Below are 26,584 nucleotides of genomic sequence, written 5' to 3' on the forward strand. Positions count from 1 at the left end.
AGCCCCCAGGCTGACCCAGGGCCAATTGCGGGGGCAGGGAGGAGATAAGTCAGGGGGTAGGAGCACTCTCTCTGTCTTTCAAGTAAATAAATCTAATTTTAAAAAAAGTAAATCAAGGTTCATGATCATGTCCATCCACCCCACTTATCCTCAATTCTATGAAATGGGCAACAAAGCTGAATTTTAAAGTGGAAGGGAAGGAATGAAGGTAATAAATAGGGAACTTATTAGGGCATAAATATGGAATGGATATTGGAATAAAATGGGGAACATAATAAATAAGTTGAACATTTAGCTTGCAGAAATAGTTCTTAAAATAATAAATAAAAGTTGCAAATCTTAAAAAAATATTGAAAATGCCTCAGAAAAATAAAACACCTTTTGACAGTAAGAAATATAAACAAAGGAGGAAACAAGTCACGGCCTATTAGATATTTGCAATGGAATCCAGAAGAAACGAAGAGGAGCTGGCATTGTGGTGCAGCTTGTTAAGTTTCTGCTTGCAGACACTGGCACCCCATATTGAGGTGCTGGCTCAAGTCCTGGATGTTCCATTTCTGATCCAGCTTTGTGCTAATGCTCCTGGGAAGGCAGTAGAAGATGCCTCAAGTTCTTGGGCCCCTGCTACCTATGTGGGAGACCAGGATGGAGTTCCTGGCTCCTAGCTTCAGTCTGACCTAGATCTGGCTATTGAGGCCATTTGGGGAATAAAGCAATGGATGGAAGATTCTCTCTCTCTTTCTCTCTCTCTCTCTCTCCCCTTCTCTCTATGTCACTCTGCCTTTAAAATAAATATATCTTTTTTTTTAATTGTAAAAATCTAAAAGAAAGAGGCAAACAACCCAAAAGACAATAGGAGGTTATTTCAGAAAGTTCACAGGAAAGTGGAATTAAAAATTTATTTTGGTGCAAAAAAAAATTTGAAATTCATGCATAGTTTGTTCATAATGCAGTTTCCATAAACCTTTATTTATTTATTTATTTATTTATTTATTTTTTGGACAGAGTTAGACAGTGATAGAGAGAGAGAGACAGAGAGAAAGGTCTTTCTTTTCCATTGGTTCACCCCCCAAATGGCCACCAGGAGCCATGTCCCTTTAACAATTAACACTCTTATTTATGACATCAGTGATCACGGACACAGGCATCTTAAATACTAACCTAAATGCTCACCTCAAAAATTTCTTAATAGCAACAATAGAAGTAAAAAATAAATGTGATGTTGTCAAAGAAAAAGAAACTATCAATCTGGATTTTACCTTACTAAACAATCATTCAAGGGGCCGGCACCATGGCTCACTTGGTTAATCCTCCACCTGCGGTGCCGGCATCCCACATAGGTGCCGGGTTCTAGTCCTGGTTACTCCTCTTCCAGTCCAACTCTCTGCTGCGGCCCAGGAGGGCAGTGGAGGATAGCCCGAGTGCTTGGGCCCCTGCACCTGCATGGGAGACCAGAAAGAAGCACCTGGCCCTGGCGTCAGATCGGCGCAGCGCCAGCAGTGGCGGCCATTTGGGGAGTGACCAACGGAAGGAAGACCTTTTTCTCTGTCTCTCTCTCTGTCTATAACTCTACCTGTGGGAAAAAAAATCATTCAAAAAAGAGAATGAGGGGCTAGTGCAGTGCAGCAAGTTAAGCCACTCCATATGAGTCCCAGCTGCTCCACTTCCTATCCAGTTCCCTGCTAATGTGCCTAAGAAAGAATGAGATGATAGCCAAAGTACTTGGGCCCCTGCCATCCACAAGGGAGATCTATAAGGAGTTTCTGAGTTACTGGCTCCCGGCTTCTGCCTGGCCCAATTCTGGCCATTGTGGCCATTTGTGGAATGAAGCAGTAGATGGAAGATTGATCTCTCTCTATCTCTCTCTCTCCCTCTCCCTTTTTCTCTCCCTCTCCCTCTCTCTGTGACTTTGCCTTTCAAATAAATTTTTAAGAAAAAAAAAAAAAAAGAATGATGGTGAGATAAAAATGGTTTCATCCAAATAAAAATTGCTAACATTCACAAATAACACACCCTCACTAAACACAATTCTTTAGCCTGTCCTTGAAGAAAAATTATCCTAGGATGAAGGTATGAAATCTGAGAACAAGTAAAGGATTGGCCAACATGTGAGTAAATCTAAACAGGCACACTGAAACTAGATTATCCGACTAAAACTAAATTATTTCTTCAACTGGTTGGAAGTAACTTAGGCATTGATACTTATATTTTTTATTCTTTTTCATGATGTTAAAATATTTCATAGTTATTTTTAATAATGCAAGAAGATGGCCGGCCTTGTGGCATAGCAGGTTAAGCTACCATCTGGGACGCCAGCATTCCACATGGGCACTGGTTCAAGTCCTGGCTGCTCCACTTCTGATCCAGCTCCCTGTCAGAACTCCTGGGAAAGCAGTAGAGAAAGCCAAAGTGCTTGGGTCTCTGTACCCATGTGGGAGACCTAGATGGAGTTCTGGGCTCTTGACTTCAGCTTGGCTAATCCTGGGCCATTGCAGCAATTTGGGGAGTGAACCAGCAGATGGAAGATCTCTGTCTGTGTGTGCGTGTGTCCTCCTCTCTTTGTATAACTCTACCTTTCAAATAAATAAATAAATCTTTTTAAAAAGAAAATAGTGCAAGAAGAGAGAGTTCCAGGCACAAGTTCCTACTGCTGGAAAGAACCTGATCTATTTACAGACTGAAAGAGGCCAGTGTGTCAGGAACATGGTGATGAGATGTGGCACAAAACAAGGCCGCAGGGACAAACAGAGGCCAAGTCACAGGGGCTTCCAAGTTCATTTTAAAAATTGGCTACAGTCGGGGCCAGCGCCGTGGCGCAGGTTACTCTTCTGCCTGCAGCACTGGCATCCCATTTGGGTGCCAATTCTAGCCCCTGCTGCTCCTCTTCCAGTCCAGCTCTCTGCTGTGGCCTGGGAGTGCAGTGGAGGATGGCCCAAGTGCTTGGGCCCCTGCACCCGCATGGGAGACCAGGAAGAAGCACCTGGCTCCTGGCTTCGGATTGGCACAGCTCCGGCCGTTGCAGCCATTTGGGGAATGAACCAACGGAAGGAAGACCTTTCTCTCTGTCTCTCTCACTGTCTGTAACTCTACCTCTCAATAAATAAAGTAATAACTAAAAAATTGGCTACAGTCAATGGGAAGACACTAAGTGGTTCCAAACAAAGGATTTAAGGAAGCTGAATTAAATATGGAGATGACAATTCTGGATGCTTTATTTGAAGGTTCTTGTTAAGTAAAGTACTAAGCACCCAACACAAAAGGCCTAAACATATACAAGGGGTCTTCAAAAGTTCAGGGAAAATGTATATTATGAAAAATCTACATGGATTTCAAACATTTTTGCTTCAAAATAAACTTGCAATTCCATTTTCCATGAACTTTTTGAAGTACCCTCAAATCATTGTATTTCTCATTGACCCCAACTTATCTAAGCTTTATTCAATTTCTGGCATCACCAAAGGCATAATTCTTTGTGGCATGCCTAGTGATAGAGATGACTCCTCTGTACTGCATATTAAATACTCATACTCATGTTAGGGCCCCAAACCACCCCTGTGTAATGAGACTGTCATTATTCAAATGACACTACAGATATCCTGTGGGAAAGGAGATCACTGCTACATGTAAACATAGTATTGAGCACGGGGAAAATGCAAAAGTTTCAAAGAGAAGGTGATTCTGACTCTGACCCATGAAGGATAAGTGAAAGAATGGCATTCCAGATGAGGGGGATAGAAAAAAAATCATAAAAGAAAAATTATAGACTCAACCTACTTTATGGAAATATTGGCTTATTTAGTACCTTGAATTCCATTATATATTAGTAACGGAAACTATTAAATAGGTAGAGTGGAGATAGGTTGAGGAGCCAGTATTTTTCCTGAAAGCAACAAAGTGCAAAGATTTATGGGTGGAGAGTGCTTGGAATAGAATCTCTTTCTCTCTCTCTCGCAGAAAACGAGAAATCTATGCACGCTTTTATTCTTGACAGCTGAAGGCAACCATGCCCTCTTCTTCCCCAATACGTACACCTGTCACTTCACTGCCAGATTACTTCATTCCTCTCTCACAGACCTTTCCCTTGTACTCTAAAGGATAAAGTCCAAATTCCTCAGTCCAACAATCAAGGTTCCAAAATTCTTCCCCAACATATTTCTCCAGAAAGCTAACACCCCCAATAAATGGCATATATGCTAAATTCTGAAGAGGCCACCGCCTCTCCCATCTACCTCCCGTTGCTTATGTGTCTCCCCACCCATGCCTCATTTCTTGTTTATTCCTACAAGTACCACCCAAATTTTAAGGTCTGGTGTGAACCGTATGTCTTCTAGGAAGTCTTCACACCACTGTACACCACAGTGACTTCCTCTTGTTGGCCTATAGTTAATTCTTGCTGCCTGTTACATGTGCCTGGCACTTAACACAAGCTCCTTTAGCAGAATCACTGTTTGAGGCACTTACGCAAGAAGCCTGTTGGTTATACTTTTTTTTTTTTAAATAGTTAATTCATTCATTTGAAAGGCAGAGCCACAGAGAGGTCTTCCATCAGTTGATTCACTCCCCGTTAGGCTGCAACAGCCGCAGCTGAGCTGATCCGAAGCTAGGAGCTTCTTCCAGGTCTCCCATGCAGGTGCAAAGGCCCAAGGATTTGGGCCATCCTTTCCTGCCTTCTCAGGCCACAGCAGAGAGCGGATGGGAAGTGGAGCAGCCAGGACTCAAACTGGAGAGCCTACATGGGATGCCAGCACCGCAGGCCAGGGCCCCATCCACTAAGCCTAAGCACTGGTGCCTAGTTATAAATTCTTAACATCCCCAGCCACATCTAGCACACAGCGGCAGTGTATCATTAGGCTCAGCAACGGTTAGTAATGTAGTAAAGAGCATCACCTGTTATCTTGAAGTTAATTGACTTTCATCTCAATGGCAGCTACTGATGTGCGCCTCCACCACAGCTGAGCAAGTCCTTAACGTCCCTGGCTGACAGGTTTAGGGTTTCTGGCCAGGATGAAGAATGGGAAAGGGAGATTACTTCAGTACTGAGTGTTGTTTGCCGCTTGAGAAGTCCTCCACAATGTAAGTTTTATAATCCTGGAACTTGAATTTGAGTTAACTAAAAGTGTAAGGTGGTGACGCTTTGAGTAGAGAGCTGATAGGTAAACGACCTTTCCCCACCCCAAGACCGCCTCCTAGGAACAGAGACCTGGATAAAACCGAAAACAGCCCCACGCGCGCCACAGCACCGCCCACAGGCAACCTCAGGGCGGGCTCTACTCTCCAGGAACACTGATTGGCTAGCTACAGCTACTGGCCTCAGGTGATTGGTCGCAGCCACAAGGGCTTCTGGGACTGGCACGTGGCACCAGCCTCACTTCTCGAAGAAGGCAAAGATGGCGGCAGAGGCCTCGACGGCTCGGCTCGCCCTGACCTCCTATCGGCAGGTGGGGAGGAAGAGTTGGCCTTGGGATGCCGCCGAAATCCAGTGCACACAGTGTGGAAGAAGTGTAATTTCCGGTGAGGAGCCTGAAAGATGCACTGCATCCCGCCCTAGGCTGGCAGCCCACGTATGCCGGGAGCAAGGCCTGGGTGAGGGCTGGGGGCGGGGGAAGGGCTTCCCCTCAGCTGCCGCCAGGTGGCCGGAAAACGGCCTCTCAGGCCTGCTGACAGTCACAGCCCACCCCAAGAGGTCCTCGGACAAACGCTGGGGTCCGCTGGGGTGGCTTCCCGCCCCTTCAGGCCTTCTCACCCTCCCGCCAAGTAGGCGTGGTGGCTTCTTTCCGCCTTCACGGGAAGCGGGCTCGTGGGCACCGGTTCGTAAACGTCCCACATTTGCTGATGTTAAGAGCATTCAAAATCCTAATAGCTCTTTTCAAATAATAGTTCCTTGTTATTAACTGCAGTTACCCTTTTGTGGGAAAGAACTTAAGAACTTACGCCTCCTTTCTTGACAGTCAAAAATTAAAATGGAAGAGTAGATACAGAAATTTAGCTTATTGTCTTGGGGTCAACAAGGAATGAAACAATTTGGGGGGGGGGTTGGGGGGCGTAGGGTTTTTTTTTGCTGGAGTAACAAATAGATTACCATTTAAAATTGCTGGATTAAAACAAAAAATGGTGGAGTTTTGTTTGATTTAATTTGGGTTAAAGCACAGTTTAGAATGGTTCCTTTTGTGCAGCTTGTCATTTTTAGTTTTGTGGGGGTATTTTTTGTTTTTGTTTTGGTCTATACATCGAGAAATACAATGCATTTTTCATCTACTCAAGTGAACTCAGGTTCAAATTATTTTAATAGAACTTTCCTTTGAGCACTGTGTTTCAGGCAGGGATGGATTGTTGACCTCAGCTCTTGGAGCTACTGAGAAAGTCATCACTTGGTGAAACTGTTGAATGTTTATATTCTCAAAGTGAAAATCATTTGATCAGTTTTCCCTGATCTTTCGGAATAGACTTCTTTCAGGACATACGAACCTTTGTACAGAAAGTTGTGTTTTCAGTGGAAAGTCAGTTCTCCTACTTGTGGTTTTAATTACTGCTGCTACATAGAAAATTGTATTTGAATTAAATAAGAATTACAAAGCACACAACCCTTTAAAATCAGTGGTTCTGGGGCTGGCATTTAGTCTGGTGAAGATGCCTCCTTCCCAAATTCATTGTCTGCTAATGCAGAACCTGAGAGGCAGAGGTAATGGCTCAAGTGATTGGGATCCTGCCCCACGTGTGAAAAACCAGGATTGAGTTCCCAGCTTCAAATGCAAACATTTGGGAAGTAAACCAGCAATTGGAAGCTCTCTTTATAAAAAAAAAAATTTTTTTTTTAAATCTTAATGGTGCTTCCATACATTTGTATTGCAATGCTTAGAAATACTCAATTGAAAAGATTACTCATTTAGAACTGTGAAAGTGCTTTGTTATGCACCACAGGATTTTTTGATGTATACAATATCAGAAATTTTATTTAAAAAGTTGAGTTTTTACTTCTTTGGTGATATCTCTGGGATTTATGTAGGACTTTAAAATTTATAGTAGTTGTATGCAAATTTCAGATATATCAGGCAGCTGAAGAATTGTGAAGTTTCTTAAAAATTAATACAATTATTTAAATTCAACTAGAGCAAATCTTTTTGATAGCAAAAGACAACTGATTTTTAATCTGGTATATTTTTCTCTTTTTACTTATTTTCTTGCCCCCCAAAAAAGGTTTTTTTACATAACCTTTTGGGGTAGCATTGTAGCACAGTGGATTCAGCTGCTACTTGAGATGCCCACATCCCATATCAGCATACCTGAAATGAAGTCCCTTCTCCACTTCCAATCCAGCTTCCTATTAATGCACCTGGGAGACAGCAGATGTAAGCCCAAGTACTTGGGTTCCTGGCACCCATGTGAGAGACATGGAATTCCTGGCTCCTGGTTTCAATCTGGCCTGGCCCAGCCTCAGCTGTTGCCAGTATTTGGAGAGCGAACCTAAAAACACAGGGGAAGATTCATGCTCTCTCTCTCTCTCTCTGGCTCTCCTTCTCTACCGGTCTGCCTTCAGAATATTTTTTTAAAAAAACAGTCTAGCTGAAACAAATATATTGTTGATATTAAACTTCAGATTCTACTTAAAGGACTTAAATCTTAATATTAGGTTTTCAATCAAGACTATAGTATTCCCTTTTGTAAATGCTAGGTTGTGAAAATTAGCTTTACAAAAGAATTTGTTATTCGTTTGAGAGAGAGACACAACAGAAAGAGTATTTGGTCTCCCATATGGGTGGCAGGAACCCAATTACTTGAGCCAAGACTGCTGCCTCCTACATTGGCAGGAAGCTGGAGTCGGGAGCCAGAGCCAGAAATGGAACTTAGATACTCCAGTGTAGCATGCCGGCGTCTTACCGGCTCTGTTAACTGCCTGTTCCTGTATAGATGACCTTTAGGTAGGTTGTGTGTATGACAGTAGTAGCACCTGGCTGCTGTCGTAGCTTCTGTCCTTTCCAGTGCTATATATTATTGTAAGAGCAATCTTACCAATGTCTCATTTCAACCCTCACTGACTCCAACTTTGGGAATTATAGGGGCCAGCACTGTGGCATAGCAGGTAAAGCTGCCTTCTGAAGTGCCAGCACCCCACATGGGCACCAGTTCGAGACCCAGCTGCTCTACTTCCCATCCAGCTCTTTGCTATGGCCTGGGAAAGCAATAGAAGATGGCCCAAATGCTTGGGCCCCTGCACTCACATGGGAGACCTGGAAGGAGCTTTAAGCTCCTGGCTTCAGGACATTCCAGCCCCAGCCTTTGCAGCCATTTTGGGAGTGAACAGCACTTGGAAGACCTACCCCCCCCCCCCCGCCTCTCTCTGCCTCTCTTACCTTTCAAATAAATAAATCTTAAACAATGTGAAGTATAAACTAGTAGAGGGCAGTATGGTTCAATAGAAAGAACACTGGGCTTGGAAACAGAATTGGTAGAGACCGATTTATGATTTAGTTACTCAAATGAACAAGGTGTTTTCTTAGCACTTTGGCTATAGCATTCCCAGTTTCTTGGTTGTAGTATTTACAAAGAAAAACTGAAATATATCTGAACACTCTAGAAGATATGGTAAGCTCAAAGTTTTAGAATATATAAAATAGTTATCTGGATTAATATAAGCATTTTATTATATAGTTCTAATTTTTTTTTCTCCCTCTTCTGAGCTGTGTAGTTTCTAGTGAATTTTGTATCATAAGCCATTAATTTCTAACTCAACTAGGTATTTTTTCTGCACAAGAGAATCCTCTTTAGATTTTTCTCTTTGATACTGCCATTCTATACATTGTGGAAAGTTGAATTCATAATAGAATTTCATCAACAGGTCGCCACCACGAACTTCAGTGTGGTCACACTTTTTGTGAACTATGCTTATTAATAACTGAAGAATTCAGCACAATTATGTGCCCTGGTTGTGAGGTAAGTTTTATGATTTTTTTTTAGATTTAATATATCATAGCCTAATGTTAAAAGTAAGAATGTTAAGAGAAAAAGCAAACTTACAGTTGGAAACTAACAACTTTGTTTTTTGCTGCTGAAAAAATTTTCCATTTTACATCCGTTCAAAGTGAAGAAAAATAAAGACTAAAATCATGCATTTATTGCCTACATATTTTCACTGGAGACATAGATAGAAAATTTATTTTAATGGAGCATATTCCTTTCTAAACCTTATAATGTTTGTTCACACCAGTATCACACAAGAAAATTTCAAACTCTCCCTGTCCCTCAACCTTTGAGTGTCATCAAATTTTATTTTTATTTTTTTAAGATTTATTTATTTGAAAGTCAAAGCTACAGAGATGGAGAGAGAGGGAGAGAGAGAATCTTCCATCTGTTGGTTCACTCCCCAGATGACCACGATATCAGGGCTGAGCCAGGAGCTTCTTCTGGTCTCCCACATGGGTGCAGAGGCCCAATCACTTGGGCCATCTTCCTCTGCTTTTCCTAGGCCATTAGCAGGGAGCTGGATCTGAAGTGGAGCAGCCAGGATGCAAACCAATGCCTGCCTGTATGGGATGTTGGCTTTGCAGCTGGCAGCTTTACCTGCTAAGCCACAGTGCAGACCCTGAGTGTCATTAAATTTATAGAAAGGTCATACTATGAAAAGGTAGGGAAGCCAAACAGCTGCCAAAATTAATATTTACTGCAGAAATACCTAAAAATAGAACAATTATACTAGGACTAAAATCTGTCAACTCATTAAAAAGAGAACAAATTAAAGATTTAAAATAAATTTTACTGGACATCCTTTCTATTTTCTACACATACAAGGGTAATTCAATTTATGTAGTAGTATGTTCCCAGAAAAATATCTTAATCTGTCAATTCTTATCACCTCTCCTGGAGAAACCAGATGATGATTTGTGTCCATGTTTTCTGTTGCAGTGAGGCAGACAGTTGACAGGCACAAGTCCTACTTGTTGTGTTCTTGCTCTGTCAGCTCACCTGACTGTAAGAACCAAATCTGGGTCATATAGAAGTTCTCTCTAAGCTTACAGACCATTAACACATTCCTTCATTATTTACATGTGGATTAACTGGTTTCAGTTTAAAGATGATAAACTATACATATATGTATTGTAACTTATGAAAGTTTGAATTATAACAAAGATGTACATATTAAAAGCTGTCTTATTTTAGAATTTTATGTTTTACAAGTCATACCCTCTATTGTGGGTATCCCTTTTTGACCTGAGATTCCACAGTTGTGGCCGGCTCTGTTGTTAAGACAAAGGGAGTCCCCTCTTGTGGTTGTGGTAGATCCCTGACGCATTCAATCTGATGGTGAGTGAAGGAAAAGGAAAGGATCAGGTGACTGGAAGTGACCCTGCCTGTGTCCATCCTAGTCTAATATTGATATCAAATGTATTTTTAGCAGTAATTTTTTGCTTTTGGGGGAAAGTGATGTTATGCTTAATGGCCTTAAGTCATTGTACTTGAATTGTATTTAGGATTTTGGGTAATATCTACAAGAACACTTACAATGTGTTCACAAATAATGACTTTGATTTTAGGGTTATGACAAATCTATTTTGTATCATCTTGACTAGTTTTGACTCTTACTTTGGGAGATATGTGACCTGTCCTATATACCTTGTCCCACCCCATTAGCCCAGATAATTGTCCAGTGACTATATTGAGATCTTTCAGATACACTGGTGAGCTAATCCCTATTTAAAGGAGTCCTTCAAGAAACCTTCCTAAACTTGTCACCACTCTTTTTTAAGTTTCTATTTTACTAGCACCTAATATTTATGTGGAATAAGGTATAGAGAAGGCCGGCGCCACAGCTCACTAGGTTAATCTTCTGCCTGTGGCGCCAGCACTCCGGGTTCTAGTCCCAGTTGGGGTGCTGGTTCTGTCCCGGTTGCTCCTCTGCCAGTCCAGCTCTCTGCTGTGGCCCAGGAAGGCAGTGGAGGATGGCCCAAGTCCTTGGGCCCTGCACCCGCATGGGAGACCAGGAGAAGCACCTGGCTCCTGCCTTCGGATCAGCACAGCGCCCCGTCTGCAGCAGCCATTTGGGGTGTGAACCAATGGAAGGAAGACCTTTCTCTCTGTCTCTCTCTCTCACTATCTAACTCTGCCTGTGAAGAAAAAAAAAAGGTATAGAGAAAATAGAAGAACCTAGTTTTAAGTAGTGGAAAGTTTGAATTGATAGATTATTTAGGGAATATAGTTTATTACTTTTGAATGTTGTATATGCTCTAAAATTTTCTAGATAATCACATTAGACTTACATTTATAATATGCCTATAATATTGAAGGCCTAGATAATGCTGTCTACTTCAAACTTAAGCCTAAAATGATTTTTCATGTTTGTATGGTTCCTAGTAACATACTTTCTCTGCTTTTGATTGATAGTAATGATTAGTGATCATTTTCTAATTTTGCATAGCAAAATATTTTATTCAAGAATAGGATCACACTTAGCTACTATTTTAGAAATAATGACATTGATCTTTTGGACTTGAGTACAAAATATATCAGGCTATAAGGAAAGAATAAATCACCAGCAACTAGATAATTAATATATACTGGGCCAGCGCCATGGCTCACTTGGTTAATCCTCCGCCGCCGGCATCCCATATTGGCGCCAGGTTCTAGTCCCGGTTGCTCCTCTTCCAGTTTTGCTCTCTGCTGTGGCCCAGGAGGGCAGTGGAGATGGGCCCTTGCACCCACATGGGAGATCAGGAGGAAGCACCTAGCTCCTGGCTTCGGATCGGCACAGCTCCAGCCGTTAGCGGTTTTGGGGGGTGAACCAACAGAAGGAAGACCTTTCTCTGTCTCTCTCTCACTGTCTAACTCTGTCAAATAAATTAAAAAAAAAAATTTAACATATACTAAAATCTCATGTGACTAGACACATTCAATTGTCAACCAGAAGAAAGTAGAAATAACTGTATAATCTTGGATAAAGAAGCCTTGTTAAATATATCATTGAAGTCAGAAACCATAGAAGAAATACTTGCTATTTTTTTTTTTTTAAGGGAAAATGCTTATTGGGGGAAACCCGACAGACAGGAGGGAAGGGGCGAAGGAGGAAAAGAGGGAGAAGGAGAGCATAGGAGAGAGATCTAGAGACAGAGATCAGGAGACAGAAAAAGAGCAATACTTGTTAAATTTGACCACATTTTTTTCATTTATAAGCAACAAAAAAACACCACTATAAATAAAATTTAAATGATAGGCAATGGGGGAAGAAGAAAACTCTTACTATAATGAGTTATAAGAATAAATGGTTTTGGGGCCAGTGCCATGGTGCACCAGGTTAAAACCATGGCCTGCAGCATCCCATATGGGCACCAGTACAAGTCTCAGTTGTTCTACTTCCTGTCCAGCTCCCTGCTAATGCACAGAGGATAGCTCAAGTGCTTGGGCCCCTGTACCCATGTGAAGAACACAGATGAAGCTCCTGGCTTTAGCCTGGCCCAGCCCTGGCCTTTGTGGTCATTTGGGGAGTAAACCAGCAAATGGAAGATGTCTTTGTCTTTCCTTTTCTCTCTCTGTAACTCTACCTTTCAAATAAATCTTTAAAAAAGAAAGGAAGAAAGAACATATGGTTTTAACTGAAGTCTTAAAAAAAACCTTTTTTCTTTTCTTGAACTCTCTGGAAGAAAGGCCCTGTAATAGATCTACCAGTAGTAAGATCAACTTCTTAATTAACCAAACCAAAAGGAAATTAACAAGGAGATTTACAAGAAATTGGCCAGCGCCGTTGCTCAATAGGCTAATCCTCTGCCTGCGGCGCCGGCGCCCCAGGTTCTAGTTTCGGTCGGGGCGCCGGATTCTGTCCCGGTTGCCCCTCTTCCAGGCCCGCTCTCTGCTGTGGCCCAAGTCCTTGGGCCCTGCACCCCATGGGAGACCAGGAGAAGCACCTGGCTCCTGCCTTCGGATCAGCGCGGTGCGCCGGCCGCAGCAGCCATTGGAGGGTGAACCAACGGTAAAGGAAGATCTTTTCTCTTTGTCTCTCTCGCTGTCCACTCTGCCTGTCAAAAAATAAATTTAAAAAATTAATTTTGAGGGGCTGGCTCTGTGGCGCAGTGGGTTAAAGTGCCAGCATCCCATATGGACGCCGGTTCAAGTCTCGGCTGCTCCTCTTTCGATCCAGCTCTCTGCTATGGCCTGGGAAAGCAGTAGAAAATGGCCCAAGTCCTTGGGCCCCTGCACCCATGTGAGAGACCTGGAAGAAGCTCCTGGCTTCAGATCAGCTCAGGTCTGGCTGTTGCGGTCATTTGGGGAGTGAACCATCAGAATGGAAGACCTTTCTCTCTCTCTGGCTCTACCTCTAACTCTTTCAAATAAATAAAATAATTCTTTAAAAATAAATATATAAATACTTTTTTTTACTGGGTTGTCCTTAAAAATATTATTTGGCCCAGTATGATATGTTAAAAGTAATACTTTTTCCATAAACTCATGACACGTGGCTAACTTTGGTATATCATGTTTAAAACCTTGAAAGAATACCCTTTTCCCTAAGAAGATGTACATTTACATAATGGGAGAATGTAACTTTTAGTAGTCTGCTTTATTTCTCTAAGCAGCAAAGCAACATTTACCTAATTCATGAAAGTTGTCTACATTAATAACTGCATAATAAACCATTGTACATAAGTGCTGTAATTTTCTTAACTCTTTACTGTGAAACATTTAGGTGATTTTCAAATTTTTTCTCTATAATTTTGTGCAATTTCTCAAATCCACCCCCACCCCCCAAAAAAAATCCTATTAGCAAGGTCTATAATTTCTAGATCCAAAAAAATCCGTGTTTAGATTTGTCATTTATTTTAGTGCTTGGCAGTTTGATATCAAGAACTGTTTTTAATTGCAGTTCCCTCTCTAACCATGAAATTGAGCAATTTTTCATACATTTGAGTATATTGACAGATCTCAAACTTCACCTGTTTTCCTTTTGTCTTTTTTCTGACTTGTAAGAATATGTGAGAAGTTATTAACTTTCTCCTGTGAAGCTATTTTCTCAGTCTTTCACTTTTGATTTTATTAAATTTAGCTTATTGGTTCATAGCTTCTAGATTTTCTTTGACTATACAGCAGATCTTCCTATCTCAACATTATATATTCACAGATATTTTGTGGGTTTTTTTTTTTTTGAAGATTAGTTTGTTTTACTTGAGAGTCAGAGTTACATAGAAAGAGGAGAGACAGAGAGAGAGAGGTCTTCCATCCGATGGTTCACTCCCCAATTGGCCGCAACGGCCGGAGCTGCCCCAATCCAAAGCCAGGAGTTTCTTCCAGGTCTCCCACACAGGTGCAGGGGCCCAAGGACTTGGACCATCCTCCACTGCTATCCCAGGCCATAGCAGAAAGCTGGATTGGAAGATACACAGATATTTTATTAATTGTGTATTTAAAGGCATGTAGTCTTTTTATAATGTATTTTATATAAAATGAATGTATAACTTTATTCAGAATGATAAGCTGACTTTCCACACTATTTATAATCCTCCTTCCATTTATAATCTTTATTCCACCTGTATTTTATATTAAGTTCCCATAGATAGGTAGATTCGTTTCAAAACCTTATTCTATTCATTTATTTTACCAGTATCATAATGTTTTATTACAGAGCTTTATGATAGTCTTATGGGGTAAATCGATAAATATACTGAATCATGTTAAAGTGGGTTTTTTTTTTTTGGTCATTATACAATGTATCTTTCTGTATGAACTTCAGAATTGTATTAATTTTATGTTAGGTGAATTTTAGGATGTTAAGGCTTTGTCTTTGGGAACCTGGCATGATGCCCATTTATTCAATTTTTTTTATGACCTCCAACAAACTCTTTTATAGTTTATATTTCTCTTGTTAAATTATTACTATTTTACAATTTTGAATGTTGTAAAATGTTTAAATTTTTGCAATGTTGCAAGTAGTCTTTTAGGATTGTAGAATGACATATTTTAGTTATTTGAATTGTCAATTAGTAGTTGCCAAATCACTGATGCTTTTCAAAAAATCTAAACAGGGTAAAAAGCATTATGTACGTACAGCTTTCCCTTGATTTAAAGGGTGTTTCAGGATCCTTATGTTTATTATTAATTTTAGCTGCCAGTGAAACACATTTACATGGTTGTTTGGTTTCTGGATAATGGGAATTTATTGAATGACTTTGTGCTTTTTTTTCTTTTTTAATATTTTGTACTTAGGTTGCTACAACTATAAATATGAAACAAGGACACTACCCAATAGATGAATGTATTAAAGGAGATTCTTTAATGGGAAAATTGCAACCTAAAATGTATGTTATGTGTATACTTAAACTTCCATGTATTTCTGAAATAATTTTCAATTATAGAATGTCATTTTTAGATCTGTGTTTATAGAGTGCTGTTTCTGTAAGTTCATATTGTATGTTAACTGTTAGCAAAATGGAGACTCCAGCTCCTGAAGAAGCAGCATTAGTTTTTACTTAAAGTGGAGAAAACAAGGTTACTACATCAGGCAAAAAAGGTTGATAGTACAATAATTCTTGGTGCTGGATGAGAAGGAGTTATAGAAGAAAAATTTTCAGTTGATTCTTAAGAGCAGTTACAAATACAGTGTGGAGAACTTTGGGAAGAAATGTTAAGCTTTTTTTTTTAAGTATTTTACTTCTTTGAAATGCAGAGAGAAACAAACAGACCCAGAGAGAGCTCCCAGCTGCCAGTTCACTCCCCAAATGGCTGTAACTGCCAAAGCCAGGAGCCTGGAACTAAATCCAGGTCTCCCATGTGGTGTGTAGGGTCCAAAGTACTTGAGTCAACACCTGCTACTTCCCAACATGGATATTAGCAGGAACCTGGGATTGGGGGTAGATCCAGGACTCAAACTCAGGCACTCTGATAGGGGGTGTGAACATTGCAAGTACCGTCTTAACCACTATGCCAAACTCTTACCTAAGAAGTGGTTTGAAAAGTGATTTAGAGAAGGAAAAATAGTAATTTTGGGATTCTCTTAATTTTTCCGTTCTTCTGTGGGAGTTGACACAAATACATACTTCTATTAATAAATGTTCTTTTGAATTAGTAAAAGGTTTAAAAACAACCAAACTAAAGACTATATTACTTGTTATTCACTTAATTGTTCACATGTCTCCCCCGCTAGTCTAAAAGCCTCTCTAAGGGCATGGGCCACAGTTTATTCTTCTGTGTCCCTGGTGTGGGACATAAGAATAAAGGTGCAATAAATGTTAGATGAAGAAACACAGTATTTTTACATTTTGTATAGTTTTTCTGAAGTCATATTTCAGTCTTACCCAAGTTTACATTTATTATTATTATCAAATTGTATTCTTATCTAGATACATGTAATATCTAATAGGATTGAAAAGTAAAATTTCAGCTTTCGCAGTAAAAGAATCTAACCCAAAAGGTACTCAAATTTGCTACAAATTACTGGGGTTTTTTTCTACACTATATTCCCCATCTCAAGAATGCTTATGTTATAAACTACTGTTCCCTCATTTAAGTACAGTTTAGCTTTAAATAGCTGTATGTTTTTAAATTGTATCTTTTGATTCATAATGTATTTTTTACTGCTTTGTTTATGTTTTGAAACAGGAATTATATAATGGATGTTGCAAGGCTGATATATTCACATATTTTCAAGAATTACCATTCACTTTTCATGGAATATTGAAAAGTTATTTGGCATAATGTATCTCTCTGTAAGAGTATTATTTCAGCATCATAGTTTCTTCCACACAGTTTAAGCTTATACTTAAGCAAACACTAAATGTTTCTTGTGTGCTAGCCAGTCTGAAGATATAAAGATAAAAATAACTAAAAACTCTGGCTTCCACAGACAAGAGAAAGCAAGTAATTTTTTCTTTGCGATTAAATTGGTTAAAGTTACTACTACCTGTAAATTTTCCAGACTTATAAGTATACTTTTTAATAGCTGATTTTGTGTATATAAATACTTCAATGATGAACTTAAGATACTTTAGCAATTATCAACATCTCTACCAAAAAAAAAGAAGAAGGTAAAGAGAGAAGATTAATAATTAATCACAATGTAAATTTAGAGAAATTCTTCTTAGGCATTTAAGAAGCTGAATTCTTTAAAAGCAAAGTTTAAGTGAAAATATATTTACTCATAATTTCTGTCTCCTCACTCAGATAAATAATCAAGAACCCACTGTGTTCTTATAAGTCATTATATGAATTATTTTTGAAAAAGGTAAAAAATCACAATAGAAGGTTAATGTCCCATTAATGTTGGTATTTAAAATAATATCCTTGACATTTTTCAGGATAAAGAATTGTTCTCATGACTTTAAAAGGACTGCTGATCAGCTGACTTTTGGTATTGGGGTACAGCATTCAACTTCCATATGCAGGACTCTTTTGAACTCATCAGCTGTAATGTTGGTATGAAAAATATCATAAATACAAGGAAGACGAACATTTGACTTTATCTGCAATAGCTTAACTTTCTTTTTCTCAGGATTCTTATAGATTCTTTTGGAAGCTTGAAAGTAACAGACATAAACTTTCCTCAGATATCTTGTTTTATTATATACTTAAACAATTCACTCTTTTTTCCTAAGGTAGCCATTCTACCCTTGATGAATTCTGGTTCAGAGTTGTAGATATTTACTTGTATATATTATCTTCTCTGAAACTAGTGAATTCAGATTCTGTGAAACATGCATAAAGTACAGGTTTCTAAATTCTTGTTTTAAAGATTTATTTGAAAGAGCTACAGAGAGGCAGAGAGAGAGAGACAGAGACAGACAGGAAAAGTCTTCCATCCACTGTTCACTCCTCAGATGGCCACAACAGCTGGAGCTGAGCAGATCCAAAGCCAGGAGCTTCTTCCAGGTCTCCCACTCAGGTGCAGGGGCCCAAGGACTTGGGCCATCTTCCACTGCTTTCCCAGGCCATAGCAGAGAGCTGGATTGAAAGTGGAGCAGTCAGGACTCGAACTATGCCCATATGGGATGCCAGCACTGCAGGCGGCAGCTTTACCCACCATGCCACAGCACTGGCCCCATGTTTCTAAATTCTAAGTGTGATTTTCCAGTTATTTTAATGGTGACAAAAGGCCTAACTGCATCAATAACTCTCTTTGTTGAGGGTTGAATTTTACATATTATCACTACTATATAACTTTACTTTTTCAGCTTAAATTTGGAAATACAACAAATTCCCAGGTACTGTGAAATGAAGTGCTAAATCTTTTTATTAAAGTCATTAATGAGCCAGGAAGGAGTACACTTCATTTTGCTGACTTTTGCTTCAAGTTACATCTTAACAAAGCCAAATTATAATCTTTCTTTTTTTCTTAAGATTGATTTATTTACTTGAATGGCAGAGTTACAGAGTGAGATAGTGAAAGAAAGATCTTCCATCAGCTGGTTACCCCCCAGATGACCTCAATGGCCAGGGCTAAACCAGGCCCAAGCCAGGAGCTTCATCTTGGTCTCCCACATGAATGCAGGGGTCCAAGGAGTTGGACCATCTTCTGCTTTCCCAGGCACATTAGCAGGGAGCTGGATCAGAAGTAGGGCAACCAGGACTTGAACTGGCAACTATATAGTATTCCAGCCTGCAGGTGGCAGCTTTACCCACTACTCCATAGTGCCAGCCCCCAAATTATAATCTTTTTTCGTAGACACTGTTTATAATCCTTATATGTGTACATTTATTGGCATGATAAGTTGTTCAGGATGGTTGTAAGTTGAGAAATGGTTACAGGGCATAATCTCATTTTTTTAAAGGTATCTTCATGTTATCTTAACCAGAATTCTAAAATCTTAATGGTGTTTATCTTGGAATAAACAGGAATATAAGTGTTGCTACTTAGTTTTAGGTTTCTGTAGTGAATCTGTTACTTTTGTAAACAAATGCTAGCTTGAAGTTTTTGCAACTATAATGTATCAAAGCATCTATTTTATATTTATGTGTGGTTCCTGTCCCTTTTTAGGAGACTAAAACTACTGAAGAAATTGATGAAGCATTGAAGATAGCAGGATATAATTCTGAACAATTAAGTACTGCCGTAAAAGTAAGCATTTTGAATTATTCTATCAAAAAGTGTAGTGTGACCTTTTTAAATGTAACACATTTAGGTGTATTATCACTAAGGTTAGTGCCTATTAGCACTGAATTGTTATACATAATTTTATAATAGAGAAGCACACAAAAGAATGGAAAACTACTCCATGGCCCACCAGGATTTACGTTGTAGCATTATTGTGCTGAGAACCTAATGAAATTGGAGCTTTATAGGGACCTATGACTTCTACCTGTTGGCTGAATTTTTATCCTAGCAGCATCACAGATAATCATTTCAAAATTTGTTTATTACTTGACTGAACCTTCCAACTGAATTTTATTCTCTGTCCTCCATGCTTTACCCACCCCCTGCATCAAAAAAAAAAAAAAAGACTATTGTGACAATATTCAAGCTCTTTTTTTTTTTTTTAAAGATGTATTTATTTATTTGAAAGAGCTACAGAGAAGGAGAGGCAGAGGAAGAGAGATATCTTCCATCCACTGGTTCACTCCCCAAGTGGCCACAACAACTGGAGCTGAGCCACACCAAAGCCAAGAGCCAAGAGCTTCTTCCAGTTCTCCCATGTGGATGCAGGGGCCCAATTGGGCTGTCTGCTGCTGCTTTCCTAGGCACATTAACAGGAAGTTGGATTGGAAGTGGAGCAGCGGGGAGTTGAACCAGGTGCATAGGGAATGCTAGCACTGCAGGTGGTGCCTTTACCTGCTATCCCATGGTGCCAGCCCTAAGAGAGAAGTTCTTAAGCACTCAGCAACAAATTTAAAAACAAGGAGTTTAAAAGTTAGTTGATTTATATCATGGCTGCTGCTTTGCACAGAAAGACAGGACATTTTGGACTGGCTAAAAGTCACTATGAAAAGTTAGATTTCACAAGAGGAGTGAGAGATATGATGAATGTATCAAGACGGAAGACTGTGAGAAAGGAAAAGCATTGAGAGGCATGTATTTTGCACAGTAGTTAAGACAACTCTTGGGGTGCCTGCATCCTATTATCAGAGTCCCTGGGTTTGAGTCCTGCCTATACTTCCAATCCAGCTTCTTGCTAATGTGTACCCTGGGAGGCAGCAGTGATGGCTCAAGTGTTTGGGCTTGTGCCACCCACATGTGATACTCAGATTGAGCTCCCAGCTCCTGACTTCAACCTGGTCCAGCCCTGGCTGTTGAAAACATTTGAGAAGTGAACCAACATACAGAAGATCTCTCTTTCCCTCCTTCCATATTTCAAATAAATAAAAATGTTTTTACTGAGAAAAGGGGAAGTTAAATGACACCTGTTTTAAGAAGCAATTATAAGATAATAAGTACTAATATGATAGAGAAGAGCAAATTTGATGAACTGAGGGTTAGGAATTAAGTGTCTGAATGCAGGAAGCACAGTTCAACTCAAGCGAAGCTACCTTATGCCCCTAATATTAATATCTTTTTCAGTGCAAAGTACATTCACTCCATTCCAGCATCATGCTAAGACCACAATTTCATCTAAAGCTGTGGGTGAGACTTGGGCTATGAGTCTTCCTGAGGCAAAATTTCTCTCCAGCTTTGAGCCTGTGAATCCAGACAAGTCATCTGCTTCTAAAAGGCATATGATAGACATTCCCATTACAAAAGGAAGAAATTGGGGAAAAAGTAATGGGGAGAAGAGTCATGGATCCTAAGCAAAAGTTTTTAAAACTGTTTAACAGTAGAAAGAAATACGTGGAATAACTACCATTTCAAGTTTCTAGGTTGTGATTTTTTGGGGGTTGGGGGTGGTTAATTCTGCCAGAAAGAAATTGAGCTGTCCAAAATAACTCATTTCCTGTAATGATTAAAAAGTTTAGAAAACTTGCCAGTTGGTTTTTTTAGTTCATTTTCCCAAATTAGTACAAAATGACAAGATGTGGTCTTGATGACAAATACCAGGATTTAAATCTTGTGACTTAATTTATTATAATCACATATATGGAATTTTGAAGTCTAAAAAATTACTTTGAAAACTCAGTTGATACTGTGCAGTGGTGCAGTGGATTAATCCTCTGCCTGTGGTGCCAACATCCCATGTGGGTGCCCATTCTAGTCCTGGCTGCTCCTCTTCTGGTCCAGCTCTCTGCTATGGCCTGGGAAAGCAGTAGAAGATGGCTCAAATGCTTGGGCCCCTGCACCCACATGGGAGACCCAGAAGAAGATCCTGGCTCCTACCTTCAAATCGATTCAACTCCAGCCGTTGCGGCCATTTGGGGAGTGAACCAGTGGAGTGGAAGGCTTCTCTCTGTCTCTCCCTCTCATTTTCTGTAACTCTACCTCTCAAATAAATAAAATCTTTAAAAAAAATTAAGTTGACAGGGTTGGTGCTGTAGTAGAGCAGGTAAAGCCACCATCTGCAGTGCCAGCATCCCATATGGACTCTGGTTCATGTCCCAGCTGCTCTACTTTGGATCCAGCTCCCTACACCTAGGAAAGCAGCTGAAGATGGCCCAAGTACTTGGACCTGTGCACCCACGTGAGAGACCTGAAAGAAGCTCCTGGTTTTAGCCTGGCCTAGCCCTGGCCATTGCAGCCATTTGGGGAGTGAACCAGCAGATGGATCCCTCTCTTCTGTTTCTCTCCCCCTCTCCCTCGCCCTTCCTCTGTCACTCTACCTTTCAAATAAATAAATACATCTTTAAAAAAATTAAATTGACAATACAACCTTTTTTTATAAAGATTTATTTACTTAAAAGGGAGAAAGAGAATGAGATTATGAGAGAATGAATGTCAATTCGGTTCACTCCCCAAATGGCACAAACAGCCAGGGCTGAGCTAGGCAGAAGCTAGGATCCAGGAACTCCATCCTGGTCTCCCACGTGTGTGATAGGAGCCCAAGGACTACTGTGGCCATTCCAGTTGCATTAGTAAGGAGCTGGTCCAGAAGTGAGAAAGCTGGAACTGAAACCAGCACTGTGATATGGGATATTTGCATTGCAAGCTGCAGGTGAACCCTCAATGCCACAGCCTCAAACCTTGACCATATAACTTCTACAAAATAAATATACCAAATTAAGTTTTTATGTTGGTTTCCCCAGGTACTTGAACACATACAGAATCAAGCAAAAGAAGAGACAGACAGTCTCATGCAGGTTATGGAGAAACAATTTGATCAACTTTTTGCTTCTCTTGTTTCCAGGTAATAAATAGATTAAAAATAGAAACATGATAAAACTGAAATATTTCATATTAACTTGTAATTATATTCATCTTGGAGAGATAGTTACTCTTATTAAGCATTTTTAAATATATAGTAGTGACATTGGTAATTCTGTGTTTAACTTTTTGAGGAGCCACCAAACTGCTTTCCACAGTGGCTACATGCACTGCTTTACTTTCTCACCAGCAATATACAGGGTTTCTAGTTTCCCCACATTTCATCAATGCTTGATGAAGTGATATCTCATTGTGATTTTTATTTAAAATGTCATTAGCATCTCCCTAATGACTGTTCGTGTTAAACATTATTTGCAATGTGTATGTATCTTCGAAGAAATATCTACTTAAGTACTTTGTCCATTTATTGTTTGTTGGATGGTTGGAGTGTTTAAAAATATATTCTCAATATTAAATCCTTACCAGATATATGACCTGAAAATATTACCCCTTATTCTTTGGGTTGTCTTTTCACTTTTTTGATAATGATTTCCATAAGGGTTTTTAAATGTATGAAGTCTAATTTATTGTTTCTATTGTTGCTTGTGCTTTTGATGTCATATCCAGGAAATATTTACCAAATCCAAAATCATGATGCTTCCACATACTTTTTCTTCTAAGTGTGTTACAGTTTTAATTCTTACATTTAGATCTTTGATCCAATTTTATTAATTTGTGTATATGTGATGACAAAGTAAGGGTATGACTTCATTCTTTGGAATTGTGTATCCAGTTTTCCTAGGACCATTTGTTGAAAAGTTCTCCTTTCCTCTTGTCAAAAATTAGCTCACTGTGTGTGTGTGTATGAAGTTTTTCTGGGTTTTCTGTATGATACCAGTAGCTTATACAGGGGGTCTTCAAAAGGTTAATGGCAAATGCATATCATGAAAATAGTATTCATGATTTTCAAAAAAAAAAAAAACTTTGTACTTACATCAACCTATCTTGTAATTTGATTTTTCCACAAACGTTTTGAAGTCCTTATGCAAGTATCATACTGTTTTGATAACTATATCTTTTTTAGTTTGAAGTCATAATAATTGAGTTCTCCAGCTTTGTTCTTTTTTAAAAAAATTTTTTTTGGAAAGGCAGAGCTACAGAAAGGGTGAGATAGAGATCTTCAATCTGCTGGTTTGCTCTCCAAATGGCTGGAGCCAGGCCAGGCCAAAGCCAAGAGGCAGGCATTCTATCTGAATCTCCCACATGGATAGGAAGGGTCCATGTGTTTGAAGCATGATTTGCTGTGTTTCCAGTCACATTAGCAGAAAGCTGGATTGGAAACAGAGCAGCTGGAACTCGAACCTGCACTCCATTATGGGATACAGACAACTTAGCCCACTGAGCCACCATACTGGCCCCATGTTCTTCTTGAAGATTATCTTGGCTGTAGCGTGTGTCCTAAGAGTCCCTGTGACTTTTAGGATGGATTTTTCTGTTTGTACAGAAAATCTGCAATTTTGTTAGAATTGCATTGAATTATAGCTCGCTTTGGGTAGAATTGATACCTTAACAATTCTAAGTCTTTCTGTGAAAACAAAATGTTTTTCTGTTAGATCTTATTTAACATATTGGAATAATTTTGTGTAGTTTTCAATGTAAGTCTATCATGGCCTTAATTAACTTTATCCTTAAATATATTACTTTTTTAAAAATAAATTTACATTCTGATGGACTGGAGGAATGTTCTGCAGACTGGCTTCTTATGCTATATCTTTAAAAAAAAAAAGATATATTTATTTGAAAGGCAGAGAGGTCTTCCTTCATTCCCCAGATGCTGCTTTCATAGGCACATTAGCAGGGAGCTACATTGGAAATGGAACAGCCAGGACTCAAATTGGTGACTGTATGGGATGTTAGCAATGCAGACAGCAGCTTAACCCACTGTGCCACAGCGTCAGTGCCCCATATTTTTTAATTATGGAATTAGGTCAATTTACTTTCAAGATTATTAATAATCACTTGGCCCTGCTATTTTTCCTTTAAAATTTCTTTTGTTTTGAGTATCCTTTCTTTATTCCTAGTAGGATTCATACTTTCACTTTCTTTCATGATGGCTACCTATCTTTATTTCTGTATGTAATACATCAAGTATCATTTGTAAGGCTAGTGGGTGGTGATGAATTCATTCAGTTTCTACTTGTGTTGGCAAGGCTTTTATTTCACCTTCATTTATGAAAGAGCTTTGCTGGGTAAAGTATTCTAGGTTGGAAGCTTTTTTCTTTCAGAAGCTGGATTATCCCTTTTTATCTTCTTCTGACTTGTAAGGTTTCTTCTGAGAAATCCACTGTCAGTCTAATGAGATTTCCTTTAAAAATGACCTGACACTTTTCTCTTGCAAGTTTTAGAATTTTCTTTGTGTTGTTTATTATAGGTTGGGTAGGACTTGTGTCCCCAAAACTAATGCAAGTGTTAAAACTCTGTCTTTATTTTTATTTATTTATTTATTTATTTATTTATTCAAGAGGTAGAGTTACAGACAGTGAGAGGGAAATACAGACAGAAAGGTCTTCAATCCACTGGTTCACTCCCCAAATAGCTGCAATGACTGGAGCTGAGCCGATTCAGAGGAGCTTCTTCTGGGTCTCCCATGCAGGTGCAGGGACCCAAGAGCTTGAGCCATCTTCTGCTTTCCCAGGCTGTAGCAGAAAGCTGGTTGGAAGAGGAGCAACCGAGTCTAGAACTGGTGCCCATATGAGATGCCCACACTGCGGGTGGAAGATTAACCTACTGCGCCACAGCGCTGGTCCCTTTGATGTCTTAATGTTAAAGATTGATAGATTGGAGCCAGTGCTGTGGTGTAGTGAGTAAAGCTGCAGCCTGCAGTGCCAGCATCCCATGTGGGCGCTAATTGGAGTCCTGGCTGTTCTACTTCCTATCCAGCTCTCTTCTATGGCCTGGAAAAGCAGCTAAAGATGACTCAAATCCTTGGGCCCCTGCACCCATGTGGGAGACCCAGAAGTTGTTCCTGGCTCCTTGCTTCGGATCAGCACAGCTGTGGCCATTATGGCCAATTGGAGAGTGAACCAGCAGATGGAAGCCCTCCCGCCCCTCCCCTCTGCCTTTCAAATAATAAATCTTTTTAAAAAAAATGATTTTTAAGGATTGAGACTTTATCTAATTGTGGCAACAGAGAAGTGGGTCTTACAGGAGGTCTTCAGGTCACTGAGAACATGCCCTCAGAGGATAGTTCTCAAGAGAGGGTTGATTATTCGAGCCCAAGCTCTGCCTAGCTGTTCTCTCTATCCTGGTTTACTAGGTGATCATTCCTCTACACCTACTCTGCCATGGCCAACCTCCACCAGACCCCAAGCACTGGAGCTGCCCGATCCTGAACTGCACCCTCCAAACTATAAGCTGAAGTAAACCTTTCCTTTCCCAAGAAACTCCTCTAGGGTGTTTTAGTTAAAGTAACAAAAAGTGGTTTCAGAAGTTCATTGTGATGAGGTTCGTTTCTGATCATTTTTATTTAGGGTTCTGTGAGCTTTCTGTATTTAGTGGTCTGTTTTCTCCAAACTGGAGAAGTTTTCAGTTATTTTATTGAGTAGGTTTTCTAAGCCACTTTTTTTTCCCAATCCATAATGTACTCCTAAGATGAATATGGATATATTTGATGGTATCCCAAATAATGGTCTTTTTAATTTTTTCTTTTAAAAAAAATTTTGTCTGACTGATACATTTCAAAACGCTTGTCTTCAAGATCAGTTATTTTGGGGCCAGTGTTGTGTCACAGTGGATTAAACTGCCACTTGGAACACTGGCATCCTATATCAGCCAATTTGAGTGTCGAGTACTTTGCACCTGATCAAGCTTCCTGATGTTGCAGCTGGGAAAGCACCAGAAGATGGCTCCAGTACATGGGCCCTTATGACCCATGAAAACTAGGAGGAAGTTCCTGTCTCCTGGCTTTGGCCTGGCCCAGACGTGGCTCTTGTAGCCATTTAGGGAGTGAACCAGCAGATGAAAGATGTAATCTCACTCTTTTACTCTGCCATTCAAATAAATAACTAAATCTTTAAAAAATATATATATCGTCTTCATTCTGCTTGATCCAATTTGTTAAGGCTTTCAGTGCTGTTATCGTATTTGTCTTATTTCTTCATTGCTAATATTTTGGTTCTTAGTATGTCTTTGCTGAATTTCTTAATGTCATCTAATGATTTCCTAATTTTGTTTAACTGTTTGTATTCTCTTCAGATGTTATAGTCTCTTTTGAATTATTAGACATTTCATCAATCTCCCTTTCTTCAAGGTCTTGTACTAAAGCATTGTTCCTTTTGGGGTATCATTTGCCTTGTTCATATTGTCTGCATTTCTACATACTGTTAGCACATCTGGAGGATCAATTGTTTGTTAGGCATAGGGGATGGTTTTTGTGGATTGAAGGCTTTTTCC

The 26,584-nt window shown here is 39.6% G+C and overlaps 1 protein-coding gene across 2 annotated transcripts in view; it reads left to right on the top strand.

Annotated features, from left to right (window-relative positions):
• Positions 1-5,387: 5,387 nt before the first annotated feature.
• RNF17 (ring finger protein 17) overlaps positions 5,388-26,584 on the top strand; it is a 111,986-nt gene continuing 90,789 nt past the window's right edge. For both annotated transcript variants that reach the window (XM_062195398.1, XM_062195399.1), the window contains exons 1-6: positions 5,388-5,511; positions 8,834-8,928; positions 15,181-15,272; positions 17,268-17,385; positions 18,944-19,024; positions 22,075-22,175. In XM_062195398.1, coding sequence (XP_062051382.1) covers positions 5,388-5,511; positions 8,834-8,928; positions 15,181-15,272; positions 17,268-17,385; positions 18,944-19,024; positions 22,075-22,175 — 611 coding nt within the window. The remainder of the gene's footprint in view (positions 5,512-8,833; positions 8,929-15,180; positions 15,273-17,267; positions 17,386-18,943; positions 19,025-22,074; positions 22,176-26,584) is intronic.

This window comes from Lepus europaeus, chromosome 6 (assembly GCF_033115175.1).
Source record: "Lepus europaeus isolate LE1 chromosome 6, mLepTim1.pri, whole genome shotgun sequence".
In the NCBI taxonomy this organism is placed as follows: Eukaryota; Metazoa; Chordata; class Mammalia; order Lagomorpha; family Leporidae; genus Lepus; species Lepus europaeus.